This window comes from Fulmarus glacialis, unplaced genomic scaffold, assembly GCF_000690835.1.
Source record: "Fulmarus glacialis isolate BGI_N327 unplaced genomic scaffold, ASM69083v1 scaffold17048, whole genome shotgun sequence".
Classification (NCBI taxonomy): Eukaryota; Metazoa; Chordata; class Aves; order Procellariiformes; family Procellariidae; genus Fulmarus; species Fulmarus glacialis.
In genome coordinates this window covers 752-20,546 of record NW_009230306.1, presented here as the reverse complement: position 1 = coordinate 20,546, position 19,795 = coordinate 752, and the positions used below count along the sequence as shown (strand labels likewise).

General features: G+C 43.6%; 1 protein-coding gene across 1 annotated transcript in view; it reads left to right on the top strand.

Annotated features, from left to right (window-relative positions):
• The window catches only part of PDZD2 (PDZ domain containing 2), a gene marked incomplete at its 3' end in the record, with an annotated part of 53,937 nt that overhangs the window by 33,398 nt on the left and 744 nt on the right, over positions 1 to 19,795 (top strand). The window contains exons 8-18 of the mRNA XM_009584180.1: positions 1,491 to 1,605; positions 3,305 to 3,378; positions 3,541 to 3,766; positions 4,794 to 4,911; positions 7,114 to 7,246; positions 10,101 to 10,182; positions 11,148 to 11,251; positions 12,021 to 12,186; positions 13,348 to 14,138; positions 15,338 to 15,482; positions 17,501 to 19,795. The exon at positions 17,501 to 19,795 is cut by the window's right edge and continues 744 nt beyond it. Of these exons, the coding sequence (XP_009582475.1) occupies positions 1,491 to 1,605; positions 3,305 to 3,378; positions 3,541 to 3,766; positions 4,794 to 4,911; positions 7,114 to 7,246; positions 10,101 to 10,182; positions 11,148 to 11,251; positions 12,021 to 12,186; positions 13,348 to 14,138; positions 15,338 to 15,482; positions 17,501 to 19,795 (4,249 nt within the window). The remainder of the gene's footprint in view (positions 1 to 1,490; positions 1,606 to 3,304; positions 3,379 to 3,540; positions 3,767 to 4,793; positions 4,912 to 7,113; positions 7,247 to 10,100; positions 10,183 to 11,147; positions 11,252 to 12,020; positions 12,187 to 13,347; positions 14,139 to 15,337; positions 15,483 to 17,500) is intronic.

Genomic DNA, 19,795 nt, shown 5'->3' with positions numbered 1-19,795 from the left:
AGCGTGCAGACGTTATTGATCATGAACCACCTCAAACAGCTGCTGTTTTGGGTGCCTTTCACCCACTTCTTGGGCGATCATCTCTGTTAGGGGTTGCACTGCCTACAATTTCTACAGTAGCATTTGCTTTATTATCTCTGTGCAGACCTGGGACTTGAAAAGTATTTCCACAGAGTCGCCGTTTTGGTGGCTGGCAGCCAAATATTTGCCCTTGGTTGTTCATGTGTAGGTAGATCTGCAAGAGGTGGTTTTCTGCTATGGAGTGGCAGCACTTCTCCAGGAAGGTGGGCTAACGTGGGAACCACTGTGCTTTGCAGCCGTATTTCTCCCAACCCACCCCATGGAGCCGTGGGAAGAACTGCTGTGTCCGTGCAGGGGAATGCCAGGAGCCTCCTGCACAGTAAACAGTTAGTTGAGTTATTTTGTGTTGCACGGGGGAGCTAGGATGCTTCTTTTCTAGAAATCAGTAATGTCTTATCAAATTACTGGAAGCTCATAACTGTTGTAGTCTACTTCATATTCACAGAGTAAAACAAAAGAGCTGGTTGTTGTATTAGGTTGTAAACACAGTGTCAGTGCCTGCCCTGGCAGCATCCCTCAGCTGGAGAGCACTGCCTGAGGCGCTAATAATAACTGTGGCTTCAGATCACTGAAGCACAACAGTTTTCCACTTCCCTTGTCCACCTGGTCGGTGACTTTTCTCTTTATTCTGTAAAATACATGTACAGCGGTGACAAGAGGAGAAATAGGGGGGGAATGGATCTAGGAAGTGATTTGGCTGGGAAATATCTCAGCAGAAAGGGGAGAGGTTCATTCTGCTGTGCTCATCCGTTCCCTGATGAGCTTCGCAAGACGGTCCCGCAGCCAGCCGGGGCAGCGCAGGGGCAAGAGCTAACAGATGGAGCCCTGGGGAATGTATTGATCTAGATTTATTTAAATACAACGTGGTACATGTCTCCAGAATAATTAAAAATGTACATGTGCATGGCAGTCCCCCCACACCAGCCCCCTTCCAGCTACATTCCTGACATTACAGCACTGACCTTATGTCCTGTTCTTAAGCTTTTCTTTTTCCTGAGGAAACGCAGGATCTGTGACAGCAGAGAAAACTACAGTTAATCCTGGATATAGACCTCAGGGGTGGGAATCTACTGTCTGTCAATTTAAGAGCGATGTGTTACAGTTTTTAAAACGGGAATAGGATAACATACAGCCATTGGCCCAGTATTTTTAAAAAAAAAAAATCTCAAAATGGCATTTTTGCCTTTTAGCTTAAGGTGCCTGCTGCTACTTTTTGGGCTGATAAGTGTGTTGGTATTAGAGTGAAAGTAAATCAGGAAATGCAAGCAGAGGTAAGATGGCAGTGCAATTCAACAGCAGCTGTTAGGTTTTCATCTTTCCTTTGTCTTGTACATTACCGGCAGTCTTTCTCACACAGGTGATAATAGAGTAAGGTGCCAGCTGCGTGTCTTCTCCTCCCTTTTCTGTAGGGTCTTGGATTCAGCATTGTGGGAGGTCAGGATTCTGCTCGCGGACGCATGGGGATTTTCGTGAAGACTATATTCCCAAATGGAGCAGCGGCTGCTGATGGAAGGCTTAAAGAAGGTATGCTAGAGAGAATCCAACTGCATATAAAGGACCACAGTGGGATATTATTTCAGTCCAGCAGAAGAATTCAAGTACAGCTTTATTTAGGCACCTGGCCATCAGCAAGAGGCTGTGGAGGATGTAACACACCCTGTTTGTCCAACCTGGGGAAGATCATTCATAGCAGTTAACTTGATTATATTGCATATTGAGACAGGAAAACTACAGCATGATGATGGGTTTTTTTTCCTTCCTCTTCAGTGAACTTTATTTGCCCAAGCCGTAAGCTGCAGTTCTTCAGTTGGAGAGGCTCACTGATAGCAGTGAAACGTATCTATCCAACCAACATCTGGCTTAAAGGTGCTGGTCCAAGAAGGGGTTATGCAGAGGGACATGCTTGGGAGAGGCTGTTTTGGGCCCTTGTGCTCTCTGAGCATCTTGGTATAATTTTGACATGAATCAACAAGTAAGATCATAACCAGAAAAAGAAAAGAGGAAGGATGGGATTGGCAGTAAGATCATCCAGCTGGTTAGAGAAGCAGATATATCCTGATTTTACTTTTCCAGTCTTGATCCCTGAGCTGGACGTATAGATTGTTCTGTTTGTGTTTGCATCCTGGTTTGAGTGCTGCCATGTCAGACAGACAGACTCTTACGCACTGTTGAAATTACAAAGTGACCATGAGTTTAAAGCGGTGGTTTACAACTCTTCTGCAGGAGTTGGGTTACTTATGATCCGCAGAAAGCTGCTCCTGTCTTACTTCTCTCAAGCTGCTCCTGTGTTACTTCTCTCCTTCTCATATCAATATTCCCCTCGTTACATCTCATCACACGTGTTGTATTTGAGGCTGCTTTTGGTGCCAACTCTCACACTTACTGCCAGAGGGAAGTTCGCATCCCTGCAGCATAGGTTGTGCACTTGCCGTGGGAAGCCAATAAGTAGCATAAACCCAGCAAGCCTTTGCAGGCTATTCAGAGCTTGCATACTCTTATTTTATTTTTTTTTTAACTGAGGCAAGGAAAGGAGAGGAGGGGTGGACTTGGCTGATGGAGTCACCCTGTCTAATTTTGCGCAGATGCAAGTAGAACTGTAGAAAGTAGATCTGGATCCTGCTCACTTTGCCCTCCTTTTAATAAAATGAAGGTAGATCAATACAGCTGGGTGTAAGTAGTAAGACCCAGAAACAGGTGGAAATGTGACAGGATGTGTTCTTGGAGGTGAGAAGGGCATTTGCTGCTGCAGCATGTGGGCTACTCACTTCTCCATCTGCAGGCATTTGGTAAGAGGACATGTTTGCCTTCTGCAGCAAGGCCAGTGTTCTCTGAATAGGCTTTGGAGTGATGTGCTGTAGTGTTTCACTTAGATTCTTGTTTCTCCTGTTGATACACACAAAAGAAAGGGACTTTTGTCGTCCCTTTGGACTCCATGTTATGAGCATCTATTTTCAGACAGTTAAAATCTGTAGTGTTTTCAGCTTGTTTGTTAGTATGAGAATGCCAAGCTAAGGATCCCTGCAGAAGAACAGGCTTTACTTTGCTAATTCATCACTATTAACTTGTAAAGGCATTAGGGCAAGTGAAAATAAACTGAGAATAGTAAAAGGCTTTTCACTGAGCAGTTAATTGGAATCCTTATAGTGGTGGGTTGCCTTATGTACAGGAAGGGTTTTTACATGTCTGTATATCGCTGACTTCATTTTTTGTATCTAATTACCAGGGGATGAAATCCTGGAAGTTAATGGAGAGTCTCTACAAGGGCTGACCCATCAGGAGGCCATTCAGAGGTTTAAGGTAACATAGGTGGACAGGAGAGATTCATGCTTCAATGCGTTTGGTGCCATTTACCATCCTGGGCTTTATATTCTTTCGCTGCCACAAATTACTGTATGCAAGTTTACTGGCAAACGTTGGTGTACTATGTCACCTTACTGGGGTTCTCTGATGTCTCTCCAGCAACTTAAGAAAGGAGTGGTGACCCTGACGGTGCGCACACGGCTGCGCAGCCCGAGCCTCACGCCCTGCGCGACTCCCACCTTGCTGAGTCGCTCCAGCTCCCCCAGCTCCAGTGCCAGCGGTGGCACGCCGGTCCCCGGCCCCGACGAGGCAGACAGTTCGTCCTCCAGCCGCAAAGGGCCTGGCCCAAAGGACAGGATCGTCATGGATGTGACGCTCAATAAAGGTGAGGGTCCATTGAAATGGGCTTGCAGAACGAATCCCTGCTTCTTAGGGGAGTTTTTGGGAATAGGCTAGAGGCTCTAATATCCAGGGCACCTACCCATGTCCATCTGATCTTAAACCACAGGATGGGGGAGAAAAACATCCTCTAATGCAAAAACCTCTCCCTTCCACACTTTGCTGCACCAGAGTCAGGAGACTCTTCGGGGTAGCAGTCAGTGTCCTGAGGCTGTGAGATACCAGGCAAAACGTGATTCAGCCTCTCGGCAGCCCAAATGGCCATGCCCTTCTTGTAAAGGGCAGCTCTGGGGAAGGCAAAACCACACGAAGTGCTCAAAATTGCCCAGATGAGCTGTTTGAACTCCTGCTTAAGGGTTGCTGTCATTATCAATAATTGCACAATGTAAACTTAGAGCATATGCTGTAAGTGATGGGATAAATGCGCCTATTTTAAAGGCTTAAAATATGCTGATTTTAAAGGTTGGATTAAAAATTTGGAGAGAGAAGGTAAGATGTCCAGCAAATCCTACTTGAGGAATGCTGTTACCTGAAGGAAAGCAAAGGTGAAAGTGGACAGAGGTAATCACTGAACCAGAGAAAATGCCTCACCTTTCTTCATGCCTCTTCACTGAGGGATGCCATGCAGATATTTAACAAAAGAGAGCAGTACAGTTGGCAGCATCTTTTGTGCTCATGTTTTGTGCAATAATTTTAAATGACATCTTTATTGGATTGCTGCCCCTGCTCCTTTGTGCCTTGGACCGGATCAGAGCTTGTGCGACATTTCCAGGCGGTTCCCACGGCACACAGAAAATTTGCTGGGAGTGATGGATCTCAGAAAACAGTCAGGATCAGATATTTCCAATCCTGATTTCCACTGTTGGTCTTGGCTTCCTGACTGACTGCACCTAAGGCCAGCCCTGAAACAATACATGAGTCTTGGTCTCAGATGGGATGTGGGAACACAAACACTCATGTGTCCTGTGTGATTACAGTCTGCTACTTTTCTTTGTACTTTTTGTTTTTCACAGAGCCAGGGGTTGGGCTCGGCATTGGTGCCTGTTGTCTCACGCTGGAAAACAGTTCTCCAGGGATATACATACACAGCCTGGCCCCAGGATCAGTGGCTAAAATGGATGGCAGATTAAGGTTAGTTAAAGCAGAAACATGCTGGAGTGGTTTTACAATAAAATCGATTGAGACTTTGTTTTCACCAATTGGTTCGTGTAGCAGGGAGGGGCTTATCCTCAAGAGTTCACCAAAAAGAAAACATTTAAATAAAGACATTCCTAAGTGGTATTAAATACCCAGGAAACATTATTCTGTGTGCTGGAAGCAGCATAATCATGAAGGTTTGGGTTTTTTTTTTTAATTCCCTATGCAGAAAACTGAGCCTAATAGCACCCTTTGAGAAAGGGGAGCAGCAAGAAGTGCAGCCTTATGTCTTTTTATCAGAGCTGCAGCCAGAGACCCCAGATTGGGAGGAAATTTGCAAAGCTCTGCTAAAAGCTCGGTCACCTGAAACTCTTAAAAAGAGCTGGGGGAGATGTTCTTGCAGCTGACTGGGCCCATGGCTGAAGCAGCGCTTTTCTGCCCTTACTGTCTGTCTGGCGGGATCGCTGCAGGCTGACCTGCCCATCTCATTTACTCTGTCAGGGAGTTTGCATGTCTTTAAGGAACGATAAGAGAGAGAAGCAATTGTTCCTAGGGTTTCCTTGTGCTTTATGTTGGATTAAGTGACAGAAAGTTATTTGCTGTTCCTCTCCTGGAGGCTTCGTTTTCAAAAACCTTTGGAGGAATGTGTTCCTTCCTGTGTTCCTGCGTAAATGCTGGTGGGCGCTGGGAGCATCGCTCGGGAGGGGAGGCTGCGCTGAAGACCTGCTGGGACTGCGCAATCTACACTGAACGTGTGGTTTGAGCACTGGTGCAGGGAGGCTGAGCAAATGCCTTGCTTTTGCATGCATGGAGAGTGTCTTCTGTTTCCTTGCTCACCAGGAAAACTGTGATAGAGCAATGTGATTTTTAGGAATAAGGGAAGAAGATAATTTTATGGTGGCATCCCTGCCAAAACCCTTGAAAGTTCCTATCATAGCGAAATGTCTATAGGAGACAGTATTTAATGCTAACTTGCTTTCTTACAAGCCTCTTTGGAAAAGATTGCAGTGCTCTTTGCGTCTGTATGCAACAGCTGTATCGTTTATTAGGTTTAAGTGATTGATTATATCCAGGCATGCTTCCCAGATTTCTAGCTTGCTTCTCTGAGACATTGCTTCTGTTGTCCCATCAATGGTTTATGGCTCTGTAAGCCAAAACTTAAAGGATGGTTTTGATTTTTGGAAAACTTCATTAACCGAATACTGGCTTTGCAATACCAGGAGAGGTTTGAATCCAGCTCCTCCGAATCTGAGCTCCCTCTCTGTCAGGCGCCTGTGTAAGTGACTCCGTTTGTGTAGTTTCTAATAGCTGTTTAAATCTAAAAGATGGGCACAGCAGCGGCATGATTACACAACTGGTAGGTCACCCTTTGCTTTCCTGAGGCTGTACCAAAAGTACAGGTTACTGAAGGCTGCCACGTGCAAATTGCCTTTTTGCCTTTGGCATGTGGACTAAGAACTCATTTCCATTTTCACAAGTAGCCCAATGTAAATCAGCAGTAGTAGATTGTTTGAGAATGTCTATTTAAAGCAAATGCTTTAGTAATTATGGAGAATGCTTTAATGATATCCCTAGTTGATGATCTTCTCTTTTAAATAGTTCCAGATGTCTGAGCACTATGTGCAAGAGTTAAGATATTGGAAAAACAAAACTAAACAATCCATGCTTTCCTCTCAGAGGTTTTTGGTTTTTCTTTTTGTCTGTTAAAGGGGTTCTGTACATTAATTTGAAGCAAATACAGGCTTACCGCGCTCAATTTTTTCCTGGAGTCATTTCATAAACTCATATCTAAATCATGAATTTCTTATCAGTATTTGTGTTAAGTAATTTAATATGATGGGAGGGAACACACCATCTGAATCTAATTTTTCCTCTTCTGTGCTCAACAAGTATCTGAATGCAGAACTGGAATGGAAGTTTGCTTTCACCCTCGTCCAAATGCAGCCAATTTTCTCTGTTGATTTAATAGGGTTTGTAGCACTAACGGTAAGTGCAGAAGGGATCTCTGGACCTCCCTCCTGAAGTCAACAGGACTTAAAGCATTCACATCACTGGGAGCAAGAGCAAGGCTGGCTTCTTTGCAAGTCAGATCTTTTCCAGACACTTGTATCTTTGAAAAAGCTTGGCCATCAGTTGAAAGCACAAATGTTTTTGTAAAAGGCAGTTGTGATTAACTGGCTCTATGTCTCTCTGTAGTCGGGGTGACCAGATCCTGGAGGCAGATTCAGTCAGCCTGCGTCACGCAGCGTTAAGTGAAGCCTACGCCATCCTGAGCGAATGTGGTCCAGGTCCGGTCAGCCTTATCATTAGTCGGCATCCTAACCCAAAGGTGAGGAGAGAATGTGTTAGTCTATCTGGGTTGTTTTCATCTGGCACTGTAATTTGAGTCTTGCTGTCGGGAAAGCAGCAAATGAAGAATATTGGATTTCTCTCTCTATGGCATATGTTGTGCAAGAAGTCGGGATTGTAATGATGCCTTCCAGTTGTAGCAATGCTGGACTGTCCCTGCTGCTTTTCACTTAGTCACCCACTGATCAAATGCAATTTTCCTGGAACTACTTGAGTGAAGTGTTCCCATCTTTCTTAGTACTTGGACCAAGTGGCAACGCAAATATGGCACAAGTCCTCTTCCTCCTTGAAGTTATTTTGCAGTTAGTTTGTCTTTCAGTAGAATATAATTTAGGACCAGGGATATAAATATCAACAGATTGAACTGATCAACTATAATAAAGTAGTAGGAATACAGGATTTAAAAAAGTGAAATCTGTCCAAAGATCAAAGTTTTCCTTCAGGAATTAAAACGTGAGAATCTGGAATGTACTGCTACTGTGAAATCTCTGCAAGGCCAATTTGGAAATAAGGCTGTGTTTACAAAGTGAGTATTTTCAAGCAATTTTTAAAAATTGGTGATAGAAGATAAAAACCTTTTAACCAAGGTATAGGGAATAACAACTTCTTTTATTTCAATATTTCAAAGAATTTCATGAGTGTACAAAACCTTCCTGTTTAAACAGGAATGAAGCTGTAAAAATATTTGCATTAGTGGGTCCAGAGAGCTCTGACTTTTGAACTCATAACTACAAATGGAGGCCTTAATAAATCCATATCTAGGAGAACTCAGGTTTCTTATTTTATAATTAATTGCGTATTTTTTGCTAAATCGAATATACAAACAATAGACAAATAGGGTTCTACTGCCTAGAGTTTATTATCATTGCTGTGAGGCCTTGTGCTGCGAAAAAGAAAGAGGCCATGGTTCTGTTAGTTAAAGGTAAGCATGGACAGGGTAAGAATTGGGCTTATAGCCTAAGATAACAGTATTTCTAGAGAGTCTGTATGCTGTGCTGAGCCAGCACGATGGTTCAATTTGATTGCATTATTAAGACATACAGACTTTTTGGGGAGTCTGTAAGTAGCATGAAGTAAAGAGTCCATGGAGCGGAGCCTGCCCTCTCTCATCCATCCTTCATCTTGCTGTGGTGGTGGCTTGAAAGCTGATGAGTGACCTAACCAGGTATCTGCTGAGTAGATGAACTGAGTTAAGCTAACTGCCTGCTATTACTCAGTAACAGAGGGAAACTATCAAGTGGCTCCTATTACAGTTTTCCATAAGTGATATTTAAAAGGACAACAAATCCTTTGCCAAGAAATGCTAAGAAAAGCTAAAAGTTGAGCTGGAGAGACCTTAAAGCATTTCTTCCGCCCAAGCAGTATTGAATCCACAGTCCCTCATATTTGTGTCCATATGGGCACCCGTATTTATTGTTATGTCACTGTCACCCTTTTTGTGACAGCACTGGGGGATCTACAGAAGTGTGGGGTATTTTGTTTTATTTTATTAACTCTTAATAATACCCCAGCCTGCAGATTGTAGTTAGAAATTAGCTTGTCTCTCTGCAGTTTGATCTGCCTGAGGCGTGGAGGATGCTAAAAATCAAAATTGGCAGAGCTTGCAGAAGTGTGGATTTTTGGTTAGCTTTAAACAAACACGGCAGTCTGCCCAGCACCTAGTTTTAATCTTGGGACATCTTGTACCCACAGGTTTGCATAAAGGTCCTGGAGCATGCTCTCAGGGCTTGGTCCATGTCCTGTAGGAACTCCCTGTGCCCCAGGAGCCCGGAGGCTTTTGGTTTGCTGTAAGGTCGTGCCACAGGCTGAAAACAGAGATTTATTTCTACAAAGGCTCATGTTTTTTTAGACATTTTTATACTTAATGTCTCATTTTATGACACAAAAGGTCCACAGTACATTTTGTTGCTGAATGTGTTCACTTGGGTGTTTTCATGTACTTCCAAGAGAAATACCACAAAATTTTCTTTCTTCTTGTTATTCTGAGTGAATGTGGCATTTAAACTATGTTTAAACTGCTGAGTTTGCTTAGGAATCTTTCAAATCTTCATGGTTCAGAAAGATTCAAGTTTCTAGTCTCTATTTATGCTAAACTTTAATTCATGTAAAGCAATGTGTATAGAAATAATTTTTGACAGAATTAACTTGCATTCTGTTTTTAAATATATATTCCTGCAGACTAGTTGTTCCTGTTACAAAATTATATGGAGTTTTCCAGTAATAAGAATTAAGTGCATGGCAGTAATTCAGGACAAAATTAGCAAATATGGTAAACCAGTATTTACTCTTAAACCAGAGAAACATTAATTACCAATTACTGATTTAGGTTTTCTTTTTAAAAACAAGCAGAAATGAAAATTAAATAGACCTCTAATATCTTGGGAAGTCTAGTATTCTTCCGGTAGGTTAAGTGTCGAATATCTTCTGTTGCTGATGTATGCTTGTACAAAGCAGTCTTTGTCTATTTTAAAGTAATATTTTCTCGATAAATCAATGTACAGCACTTAATTGAGTTAAAATTGTGCTGTAATGGCTTCATTTGATTTCTTTAAGTTTAATGCTGTTTTATTTGTTTGCGTAATATGGCACTTGGATGTGGTCTTCATTAAATCAGCAGGCTTCTGCCTCCTGGTTTCTGCAAGAGAGTGGCATGGAATGGAGGGAGTCTGAATCAGGGGACGAAGACTTAGGAGCTCTGAACTGGGTCTTCTTTACTGCATCTTTAGAAATAGCACCATATCTGAAATGAATCATGTATTTGTAGTGATAAGTGGTCAGACTTTCATCTTCATTTCATCTACCCAGTTTGATCTCTGTCTTCCACTTGACTTTAGGTTTCTGAGCAGGAGATGGATGAATCAATCGCACGTACTACCCACCGAGAGAGCAAGGACGCCAGCTCCTGTCATGTCACAGGTAGCAGCATGTTCTCTCCTAATATGCATCCTTTTCCAGATGCAGGAAGGTTTAAGGACATGCTCTTGGGTTCCCCGATATCAATATTTTGAGGGCCCTCAAAACAGCAGAACAATATGGGAGATGTAATCAGTCTGTTCACTGCAGAAATTTTAGCAAAAACATCCCGTTTGGATGGATCAACTCTATAGCTCATGTTACTTGCTGGGCTGCCGTGATCTGAAAGTAGGGTTGCCAAGAGGTGGTTGCTCTATCCTCTCTTCAGGATAAACGGGAAGGACGATGTCCTGGAAGGGAAAGGACAGGAGGAATTAACTCCATCTGTGTACATTTATCCATGTAGATGGCAAAAAAAAAAAAAAAGGGGGGGAAAGTACTGATGCGTCCATTTGAAAAAGTCCAGATATTGCATACTGGACTATATGTTTTAACTGCATTTTAATCTTTGGGGTCATGTCAAAATGTGTGCTCTGGCATTTGTCTGATGTTTTTGAACTTCAGACTTAGCACTTCCTCAAATCTTACAGATAAAAGCAAACTCTTGACAATGGCAGAGTGATAAGTAAGGTGATTTTTAGACAGAAATGTTAGATTTGTAATTATCCTCTTTGTATCTGTGTCAGCCAAGACCTTTGAAGTAGACCTTGCCAGTGGCTGCTAATTTCTCTTTCGAGGTTGCACCCAGTCAGGAGCATGCTCCAGCGGGTGAGAAGGAGGATCTCCTGCTCATCTCTTGTTCATAACTCTGTCCTGGGCCTGGCTGGTACAACATGTCTCTATGATAATGTTTCACCTGATCTGAGGGAGAGCTTGTGAAATCTTAAATAAATCTCACTTTAGCAAAGCAATTCAGATAATAAGTGGGATTAAATGCAGCCCCCAGCTCAGAAGGTGAATGAGGAGCTTGTCTGGATCTATGGACCACAACTTCAATTTTTGGCATCTAACTAAGCTATGTTTAACAGGAGCTGTACAAAAAAGTCCGTCTCCTAGTGTGAAGGCCAAACAAGGAGAGACCTCATCTCCCCTCAGCTGGACTATGAAACGCTTCCTGGAGCCAGCAAGCCGGGTAAAAGAATTAGATGCAATAAAACCAGCGTCTGCTTCAAATTCAGCTTTTACTGAAGCTCTTACTTGATCAAGGAGTTCAAAACCAAACCTCTATGCTCCTTCCCCGTCACATGGGCTCCATAAAAGGGCTTGTTTCTTATGTCACACGTTTAAATCATGACAGCAGCAAGCTCCTGTTCGTCTGTGCGGTTGTAGCCTTTAGGAGCGATGTGCAGAGCACGGCAGAGAAAGCTGCGGTCTCCCACCTCCTGCCACCTCGAAGGCACCCCTGCTCTGTGGAACACAGAGACGAAGTTAGCAGGAGAGACCTGAGCCTTTAGGCAGAAGGCTGAGCGCTTGGTCTCTCTATATAGCCATTGCAGTGGAAAAGTCTTTGGCTTTCCTGGGAGAGCCAAAGAATCCGTACAAACTGTGTCCAGAAGTACAAACCCTTCTATTCTCTCAGTGCAGAAGGTGTATAAAGGGAATTACACAAGTGAATGGTTTCATCCCTTGTTTCTGCATTGAACCACATCTGGAAAGTAGTGGGATTTGGAATCCTTTTTTATTTATTATACTGGCTAAAAATGTATTGATGTGCAGCATTTCAGCCATCCAAGTTTGACAGTTTGGCTCTCAATATCCTGACAATTCCTCTATTTTAAAAATCGGCTTTAAACTTCCTTTATTGACAAGGGCAATGGGAGTGGAGTTTGTGGTGCTTGCATGCAGACAGGGGCTTTAAACATCGATGACGGCCAGTCACCAGGCTCACTTCTTTTCAGCAGGGATCTGTCAGCTCCGAGGCAGAGCTTTCCCAGTACTTCTCGCACGACGGTACAAGCCAGCTCCCGTTTTCTGATGCTGTAACCAGCTCCTGTGATGAAGAGCAGCTCCGTCAGAAGAACAGAAACAGCTTGTTGGATGATGGCTCTCTTCTTCCTGGCAACCTGAGTAAGCAACGGAAATGTGCCTGGTCATTTGGCTAATGCGGGGAGAGTCACTGAGCACTGGTTTGCTTTACAGGAGAGTTACGATGATTCCCGTGCTGGTAAGAAATGCCTGGCAGCGTAGTGCAAGCCAGTGCTGATCATACGAAATTCTGGAAAATGGAAGGGATTTTCAACAATGCACATAAAATGCCGGTTTCCACGGTATTTTGTCCAAATTGCTGCTCTGATTATGTGAAAATGACTTTATTTGATTGGTTTGGCCGAAACTAGATTGACAGCACGGCAGGTTTTTTTTCAAATGACTGATGATCACCTGATTGATTACATTTAAATGACAGTGTTCATAGCTATCTCAAATATACAATTTAAAAATGTCACATATAGCAGTGTAAAACCAATCAAATGTTCAATTTGACATCGGATATTTTGCATATGTGTCTTTCTCCCCATAGTAATTGACTGAAGGAATCTTACATTTCCTTACTGACATGCACCTGATTTCAAATTCAAAGGATATTACATTTGTTCTCCCTTTCCTGTGCTTCTCAAGTACTGTCTTTGTCTACAGCTTATTTTTCTCTGGAAATTCATTATTTAATGCTTAAAAGCATTTTTACATTTCAAAAAACCCACAAAACAAAGCAAAACAAAAAAACTTTTTACAAAATAAGGTGCAGTTCTTTCTAAGAAGGATGTGGAAAGGGTTCTCGGGTTTATTAGTCTTTAATTTGAAACTGATTGTCCTGTGCTTGTGTCTTTGTTCAGGAAAGCATTTTTCACTCTTTGTAAGTTGATGCAGGCAGTCCTGAGCATAGATTTAAGCAAAATGTGAAAGAAATTCTATTGTTTAAAGTAAAATACACATGTGAATTTGCATCCCTTTCTTCTTTGGGTCATAGTCATAATTTAGAAATAAACTGAAAATAGAACCAGATGTGCCATGAACTGATTTCAGGAATTACCCATAAATTGTGGAGCTATCTGCCATCGCTCTTGCTGTTTACTGTAGTTAGAGGGAGGACATGAAAAACCTGCTTTTTGCTTTGTGGGGAGAAGTTAAGCTTCCCCTGCAAACAGAGCCACATGTACTCTGCTGGAGGCAGATGCATGGTATTACAAATCATCTGTACATGCAATTAAAGTATAACTTTTTTTTCCCTAGCTGCTAGAGAAGCAGGAGTCGCAAAAGCAAACGGTCTGGCTTCTCCAACTAGTGGGAGATCGTCTGGCCTTCACAACAAGCCCGTGGAGTCTGTCCGACCCGGCATCCTTAGCGACAGCCCCAAATCTGTCCGTAGCCCCTTTCATCGACAGAGGAGGGTTGTTTTCTACGATGGTGATGTTAGTGATGACGACGAAAGTTCCCACTTGCAAAGAAGCCAGAGGGCCAAGAGCCAGGAGGACGCTGGCATTGTCATTACAACGTCTTCTGTAGAAATCAGTGATGAGAGCCAGGACAGTGAGTCATCTAGATACAGTGGCATGGAGATGTCTTCTCCCATCTTCAGCAACTCTGTGGAGTCTGCAGACAGCACGCTGGAGCAAATTGACTCTCCTTTCTTCCCCATCATAGCATTCGATTACTCAAGTGTGCCTGAAGTTCGTCTTGGCAGCCTGAGTTTGAAGGAGCTCCGGGAAGCACAACTTGAATCTAAGAGGTCGCCAAAACTTGAGCACAGAGCAGTCACGAGAGTGAAAAGCATGATGAGCACTGAGTGCCGAAGCCTTCAGAGACAGAGGGCAGAGGAGCATGGCTCTTACAACAAGCCTGTTGCGAGGGCGCTCCCTCACAGCAAGAAGTGTGAAGCACCTGACGGGGCCGGGCAGGGCCAGGGTGAAATAGTCACTCTGGTTCGCAATGAGCACGAGTCATTCGGCCTGGATTTGGAAATCCAGGCCATACCCTTAAAGGTTGTTGTCACAGGACTGCGGCCAGGTGGAGCAGCAGAAATGGTAATTTTTTAATTTGGGTTGCCTTGTTGTGATTTGCTTTCACTTTGCAGGGATGATTATTATTAGTAGTATTAGTATTATTTATTATTAAGCAAGTGATCTGTTGTGAGTAAGTGCAAGGGAGATGTTTGTTTCTGCTGGGCAAAACGTCTCATCCCATATTGTTCTGAAGCTGCTGTTCAATGAAGAGTTTCTGATTCAGAAGTGCACCCTTGGCTGATTCAAAACTAAGACAGTCAAGAGGCAGATCTACCGAGATGGACTGATCCCCACTTGCAGTCGCAGTTTTGAGGGAATGCTATGCTTTTGTTTCCTTTCTTTTTACCAGAGGCAAAGACAAAATAAGTAAATCCTGGTGGTAAAAATGTTTATTATTTTATATGCACATCTTCCTGTGTTACACAAGTTTGGTGCCAGCAGGCCCTAGGTGCTAGCCAGGTTTGCCAAGTGCCACGGAAGTACCAGTAACACATTGCTCTTCTGCATCTCATACATGCACGTACTAGTGTGGATGCTTGCTTCATGCTGGATGTGGAATCACTGACCTAGATGCAAAAGTGTGGAAAGAGGAAGGAGGATACTCTGGTGTACAAAGCTGGATGTAGCATTTTTAATCTAGTTAGTGGCCACTAGGGTAAGAGGGGATATGTCACAGCAGTTTGAATTGGGCTGTGAGAGCTGGGGATTTGGGTTCTGTTCCTGCCTTTTTCTCTGACGTATTGTGCAGTGTTTAAAAACATACTTAGGCGTTTACCTTAAGAGTTCAGTCCCTGTCCAATTAAGTTATTTAGGAGAGTCCCATTGGTCCAATGGAAGGTTGTGACCAGGAATGTAATTCATACATGAAATGCAAAAATTATAGACAGTGTTGAAGTCCTGAAGAAGCTGAGACTGATCCATCCCAGTTCATTTAAATGAAGAGGGCTGTGTCTTCCATCCTGATAGTGATCTCTCAGAGAACCCAGCAGCTCTCTTGACCTTCCTGTTTTAGATTGATCATTAATTCCTTTCCTGGCAAAAGCACAGTCTGCTCTTTATTTACGTGTTGGCAAACTGGCAGCAGTGGTACCTGTGATCTACGGTGATGTGAAATAGGGAATGTTACTCATAAGCCATTAATTGCTTCCCTGCAATCTTTGCCCCTGTGGCAGGGCTTCTGAGGTGTATTTATAATTTCCTTGGATCTGTCATTGCATCAGGGATCAATGGGCAAGATGGCTGTAGGAGATGAGATTACCACCATCAACAGTATCCCGGTCAGTAAGATGACGTACGAGGAAATCTGCTTGCTTATGCAGTGTCTTCCCACATCCGTAACCCTGGAGATCCAGAAAGCAGCATCAGGTGAGAGAGTAGTTTTGCTTTTGTACCATTTATTCTGAGTACCAGTGAAGAAAATTCCCGTGGATCAGCTGGGTCTGATCTTCCGCTGCCCCAGCTTCCCACATTGATTCAGAGAAAAAACAGGGGGTACAATGTGTCTGCATTGGTGAGCCAGGCAAAGCACTTCACCACCAAACCAGGCTTCGGGGTCCTTCCTGGCACCATGATGAGAGGAGCAAACCTACTCCTGTGTGAAGTGTTCAGAGCTCCCACTTACAGTATGTCCCTCCTGCCAGCATTTGCAGAGGTCTGAGTAATTTCATGCAGACCTGGAGCTAACTCGGCAGCAACCCTGTCCTGACAACCCGTTTTACTGCTGTGCCTGTTCAGTAAATATATTAACCCTTTATAATCGTATATTTCTCTCTTAAAAGCTGAAGTTTAAATAGTGTTTTTGTGAATAGGCAGTAAGATAATAAAAGCCTTTTTTCTTTCTTTCCCTTTCTTGTGTCAGAATTCTCTAATGTGCAGAAGGATGAAACAGAAAATGAAAAAAATCTTATCAAAATGTTTATTTGCATGTTTCTTATAAGAAGTTTTCTAGTTTGAATTGAAACATTTGATACCTCCTTAGTTTCTGCTCAGGGCTGATTTATGCTGCTACAGCAATACATGCATCCCCACAGACTGTACAAATTACGTGGTGTGGAAATGAGTGTTTGAAAAAGAAAAGCATACTTTTCAAGTTCAGGAAGAAGATAATATTTTGCTTCATTTTAGCTTATGATCTTCTTTGTGTACCTATTAATACCTGGGAGCCTTGAAGTGCTTCCAGATGCTTCAGTTCCAGTTGTTCTTTAAGGAATTCCTGGCTTGGCAGAGAGTCCTGTTCTTGTTTCCTTAGATTGCTGTGGCTTTTGCAGGCTAATAGCATTGGGGTAGGGGCACATTGGCACTCCTTTATCAGGCAGCTCTTCTGCTTTCCCCTTCCTCTCGCCCTGCCCCGCTGGCAGAGAAGAGGGTCTCTTCAGTGTGTGATTCAGCATGCTGAAGCAGGGCAGTACTTCAGATCCTAACCTGGCTGCTTCAAATTGCTCTTCTGAGATGTCTTGCCCTTTGTTGACTCCAGGAGGAACCTGCACTTCTTAGCATGGGTACCTAAGTTAAGTGGTGTGGGAAATCCCGCAGGGATTAGAGAGATGTGCTGGCACGTTTGAATGAGCAGGAAAGGATGCTGACTCTGTGAATACACCCCTCCTTCTCCATGCACTTTCTGGGCCTCATCTGGTAATAACTGGCCTTTAGAAAGCAGCTTGAATGGGCATGCGTGTCCCAGAAGCAGTGGAGGAAGGTGCAAGCAGATGCTTAGGGTGAAGTGCTGAAAATTGAAGAGCTGGAGAAATGGGTGTTGGAGTGCAGCAGTGACAGGGAGCTCAGTGTGTTGCCCAAGAGTGGGTTAAACATGTATTAGAAACAAGGAGAGGTCTGTGCTGGAAACCCTGTAAAGCCCATATGCTTAATGCGTGTATAACATCACCCATGCATGTCACATTGAACACCTGCAGAAGTGCCGAGAGGATCAGAGTCGTTATTTATGCACAGCTCGTCACTGTGTTATCTATTCACCTTTGTTTGCTATGCCAGGGCTTTGTGTACTCTCTGCAATCTATTGGAGACATCTTCGATCAAACAAGTAATGAGAAGCGGTACTGCTCAGCCTGACTTATTGCACACTGACACTTTGGTAGTTGGCTGCTTGACTGCTGAAATTTCAAAGATGAAAATTAAGCAGATCATGACTACTCACCCTGGATAAGTACATTGCTCCCTCTTGTGTGCTACTCAAATACACAGGGTTATGTTTAATTTGAGTTGTTGTAAACATCATTACAGAAGAGAAGGAGTGCAGAACAAAAGGAAAACATGTAGTCTGACTACGTGGGTGTCTATTTTTTAGTAAAACCTGGTGTTTTGTGTATCACTTTCCATATCTGACAGGATTTTGCTTCTTTTTTTAATTTATTTTTATCGTGATGCAGCTGTCAGCAGATTTACAAACCTCATCCTGTCTCCAGGGGTAGACAGTCAAAATCAGGCCGATGTCAACAGCATCCTCGCAACTGCAGAAGAACCGAGTGCTGAGAAGCGAGAAGGAGCCGGTTTGCAGAATGCTGGTGGTGGCTGTGCGGTGGAGAGAACAACACTGCCACCTGATGCCACGAGCAAAGATGTGCAAAGAGGTACCATGAAAAGCAGCCGCGCCGAGGACTGCGCTGCCATCCCCGTCACTGATATCGATGACTTGCTCAGCCAAATGGGTGTTCCTGAGAGCAGGGCTTCGCACACCCCATCGCGAGCGGAAAGCCCCCTCCGAGATGAGTACACCACGATGTGCTGCTGTGGGACTGACGAAGGCTGTCCCGGAACTGAGCCACGACCAGCCAAAGAGGAGCTGCTGGAAAAAGCTATGAATTGTGGAACTAATGCACAAGGGGTTTTGGGGCTGTCTGTCTTGGACTCCATTAACACAGGCAAACTTTTTACTGTGAATAAAAATTCTTTAAATAACTATTCTAGGAATTTTAGCAGTTTAAATGAGGATGAGTTGCCTACAGCAAACTCTCTGGAAGGTAAGAGAAGCGACCCGTTTCCAAAGTCTATGTATGGGGCTGCGGAGGATTCTCATTCGGACACAGAGTCTGTCACAGAAACCTTTGATGGTGCTAATGAAGTATTGCTTGGGCTGTGCGCTGCTGCTAATGCCCCTGCAGTCTGTACTGTAATGGAGTCAGATGAGGAGCAAATTGAGATTTGTTGCATGAATGATGAGCTGCAAAAGCCCACACAGGAACAACATCTTACATCTGCAACAAGCTCATCCTCTCTGTCCCTGCTGCACCCTTACGGTGGCAAAGTTTTGCAAACTGAGGGCTGTGCAATGTGTGGGTCACTGGAGACAAGCATCAACAAACTAGGCTTGGAAGATCATGGTGGTCCCACTCCATGTCCCTCACAGTGTTCAGATGTGTCCGCTGCATCCTTGTGTTCTTCTTCCTCAGTTTTCCTGCCGGAAAAAGACATCCTAAAGAATTCAGTCAGTATCCCTGAAGTTTACTCTTTCTGTAACAATGGTGCCTTAAGTACAGAAGAACAGATTGGTTTGGGGAACAATAACAGACGTATGAAATGCTGTGAATCCATTGAAGACGAAGGGTCTCTGCACTGCAAAAAGACAAGCTTTTGCTCTGCTAGAAATGTCAATGGCTTGGAGAACAACTTGCTTGAGAAAGAAGGATGTTACGATGAGCAGAGATCCAAATCTGAAAGTGAAACGGTGGTTGATGACTGTAATCATGCTGTTAGTTACTGCTTAGTGAAGAAAGAAACCAACAGTTTGTCCAACTTGTCTAAAACAGACAGCAATCATGTGAATGCCTTGTCATCAAGAGCAATATCACTCAGGTCTCCCTTCCCCACTAGATCTAAAGATCCAAAGGCTAATACAACTCATGACTTGCCAGGGAAAAATGAGAAAATTAACTTTGTGACTTCAGGAAGGACTTCAAATGGAAAAGTCCAAAACTCAGGCACAAATCACTGTAAAGGAGCTGCAGTACCGCACAGCCCATCCTCGCAGAAAAAATCCTGTCAGGAGTCTAAGGGAATGGCACAAAAAAGTATAATGGACACCCTTTTAAATAACCAGAAGGCCAAAGCAGGACCAAAGCTAAAAGGGTCCACCATCAAAGGCAAAGCAAAGGCAAATTCGGATTCTTCTGGCATTAATCCTACCAAAGTCAGTGGGGCTGATCAGAAAAGGATTTCTGTTTCTCCACAGCTGTCGCCTAAACTCCTGGGGAAGAAAACACCGTTGTCCCGTAATTCACCTACAAACCCAGATCCTGGCAAGAGCATTTCAGCAGCCTCAAGGACTCTAAGGTCAGAGCTAGAAAATAAACCATCACTGGTCATTTCTGAAGATTCACTTCTGCCTCTCCTGAATGGCACCAGCAGCCCAACAGTGAGCGGTGAAATGAAGTGTGGCTGTGGGGAGCTAACAGACCTGCAGCAGGCATGGGTAAGGCCAAAAGAAACGCAAGCTTCCCTGCAGCCAGTGGTGTGTCAGGGTAAGGGTGTTAAGGTGGATGATTTCAGAGCCAGAGATGGTCAGTCCAAAGTCACTTCATCTCCTCAGGGGATACCAAAAGTTGAATATGTGAAAGGGAGGACTGAGAACCCTGGAACAGGCCTGAACACAATCAAGAGCATCTATAGTGCAGATGACCTTAGGCAATTAGATCTACAAAATGTAGGACCATCTGCTGGAGGCTCTT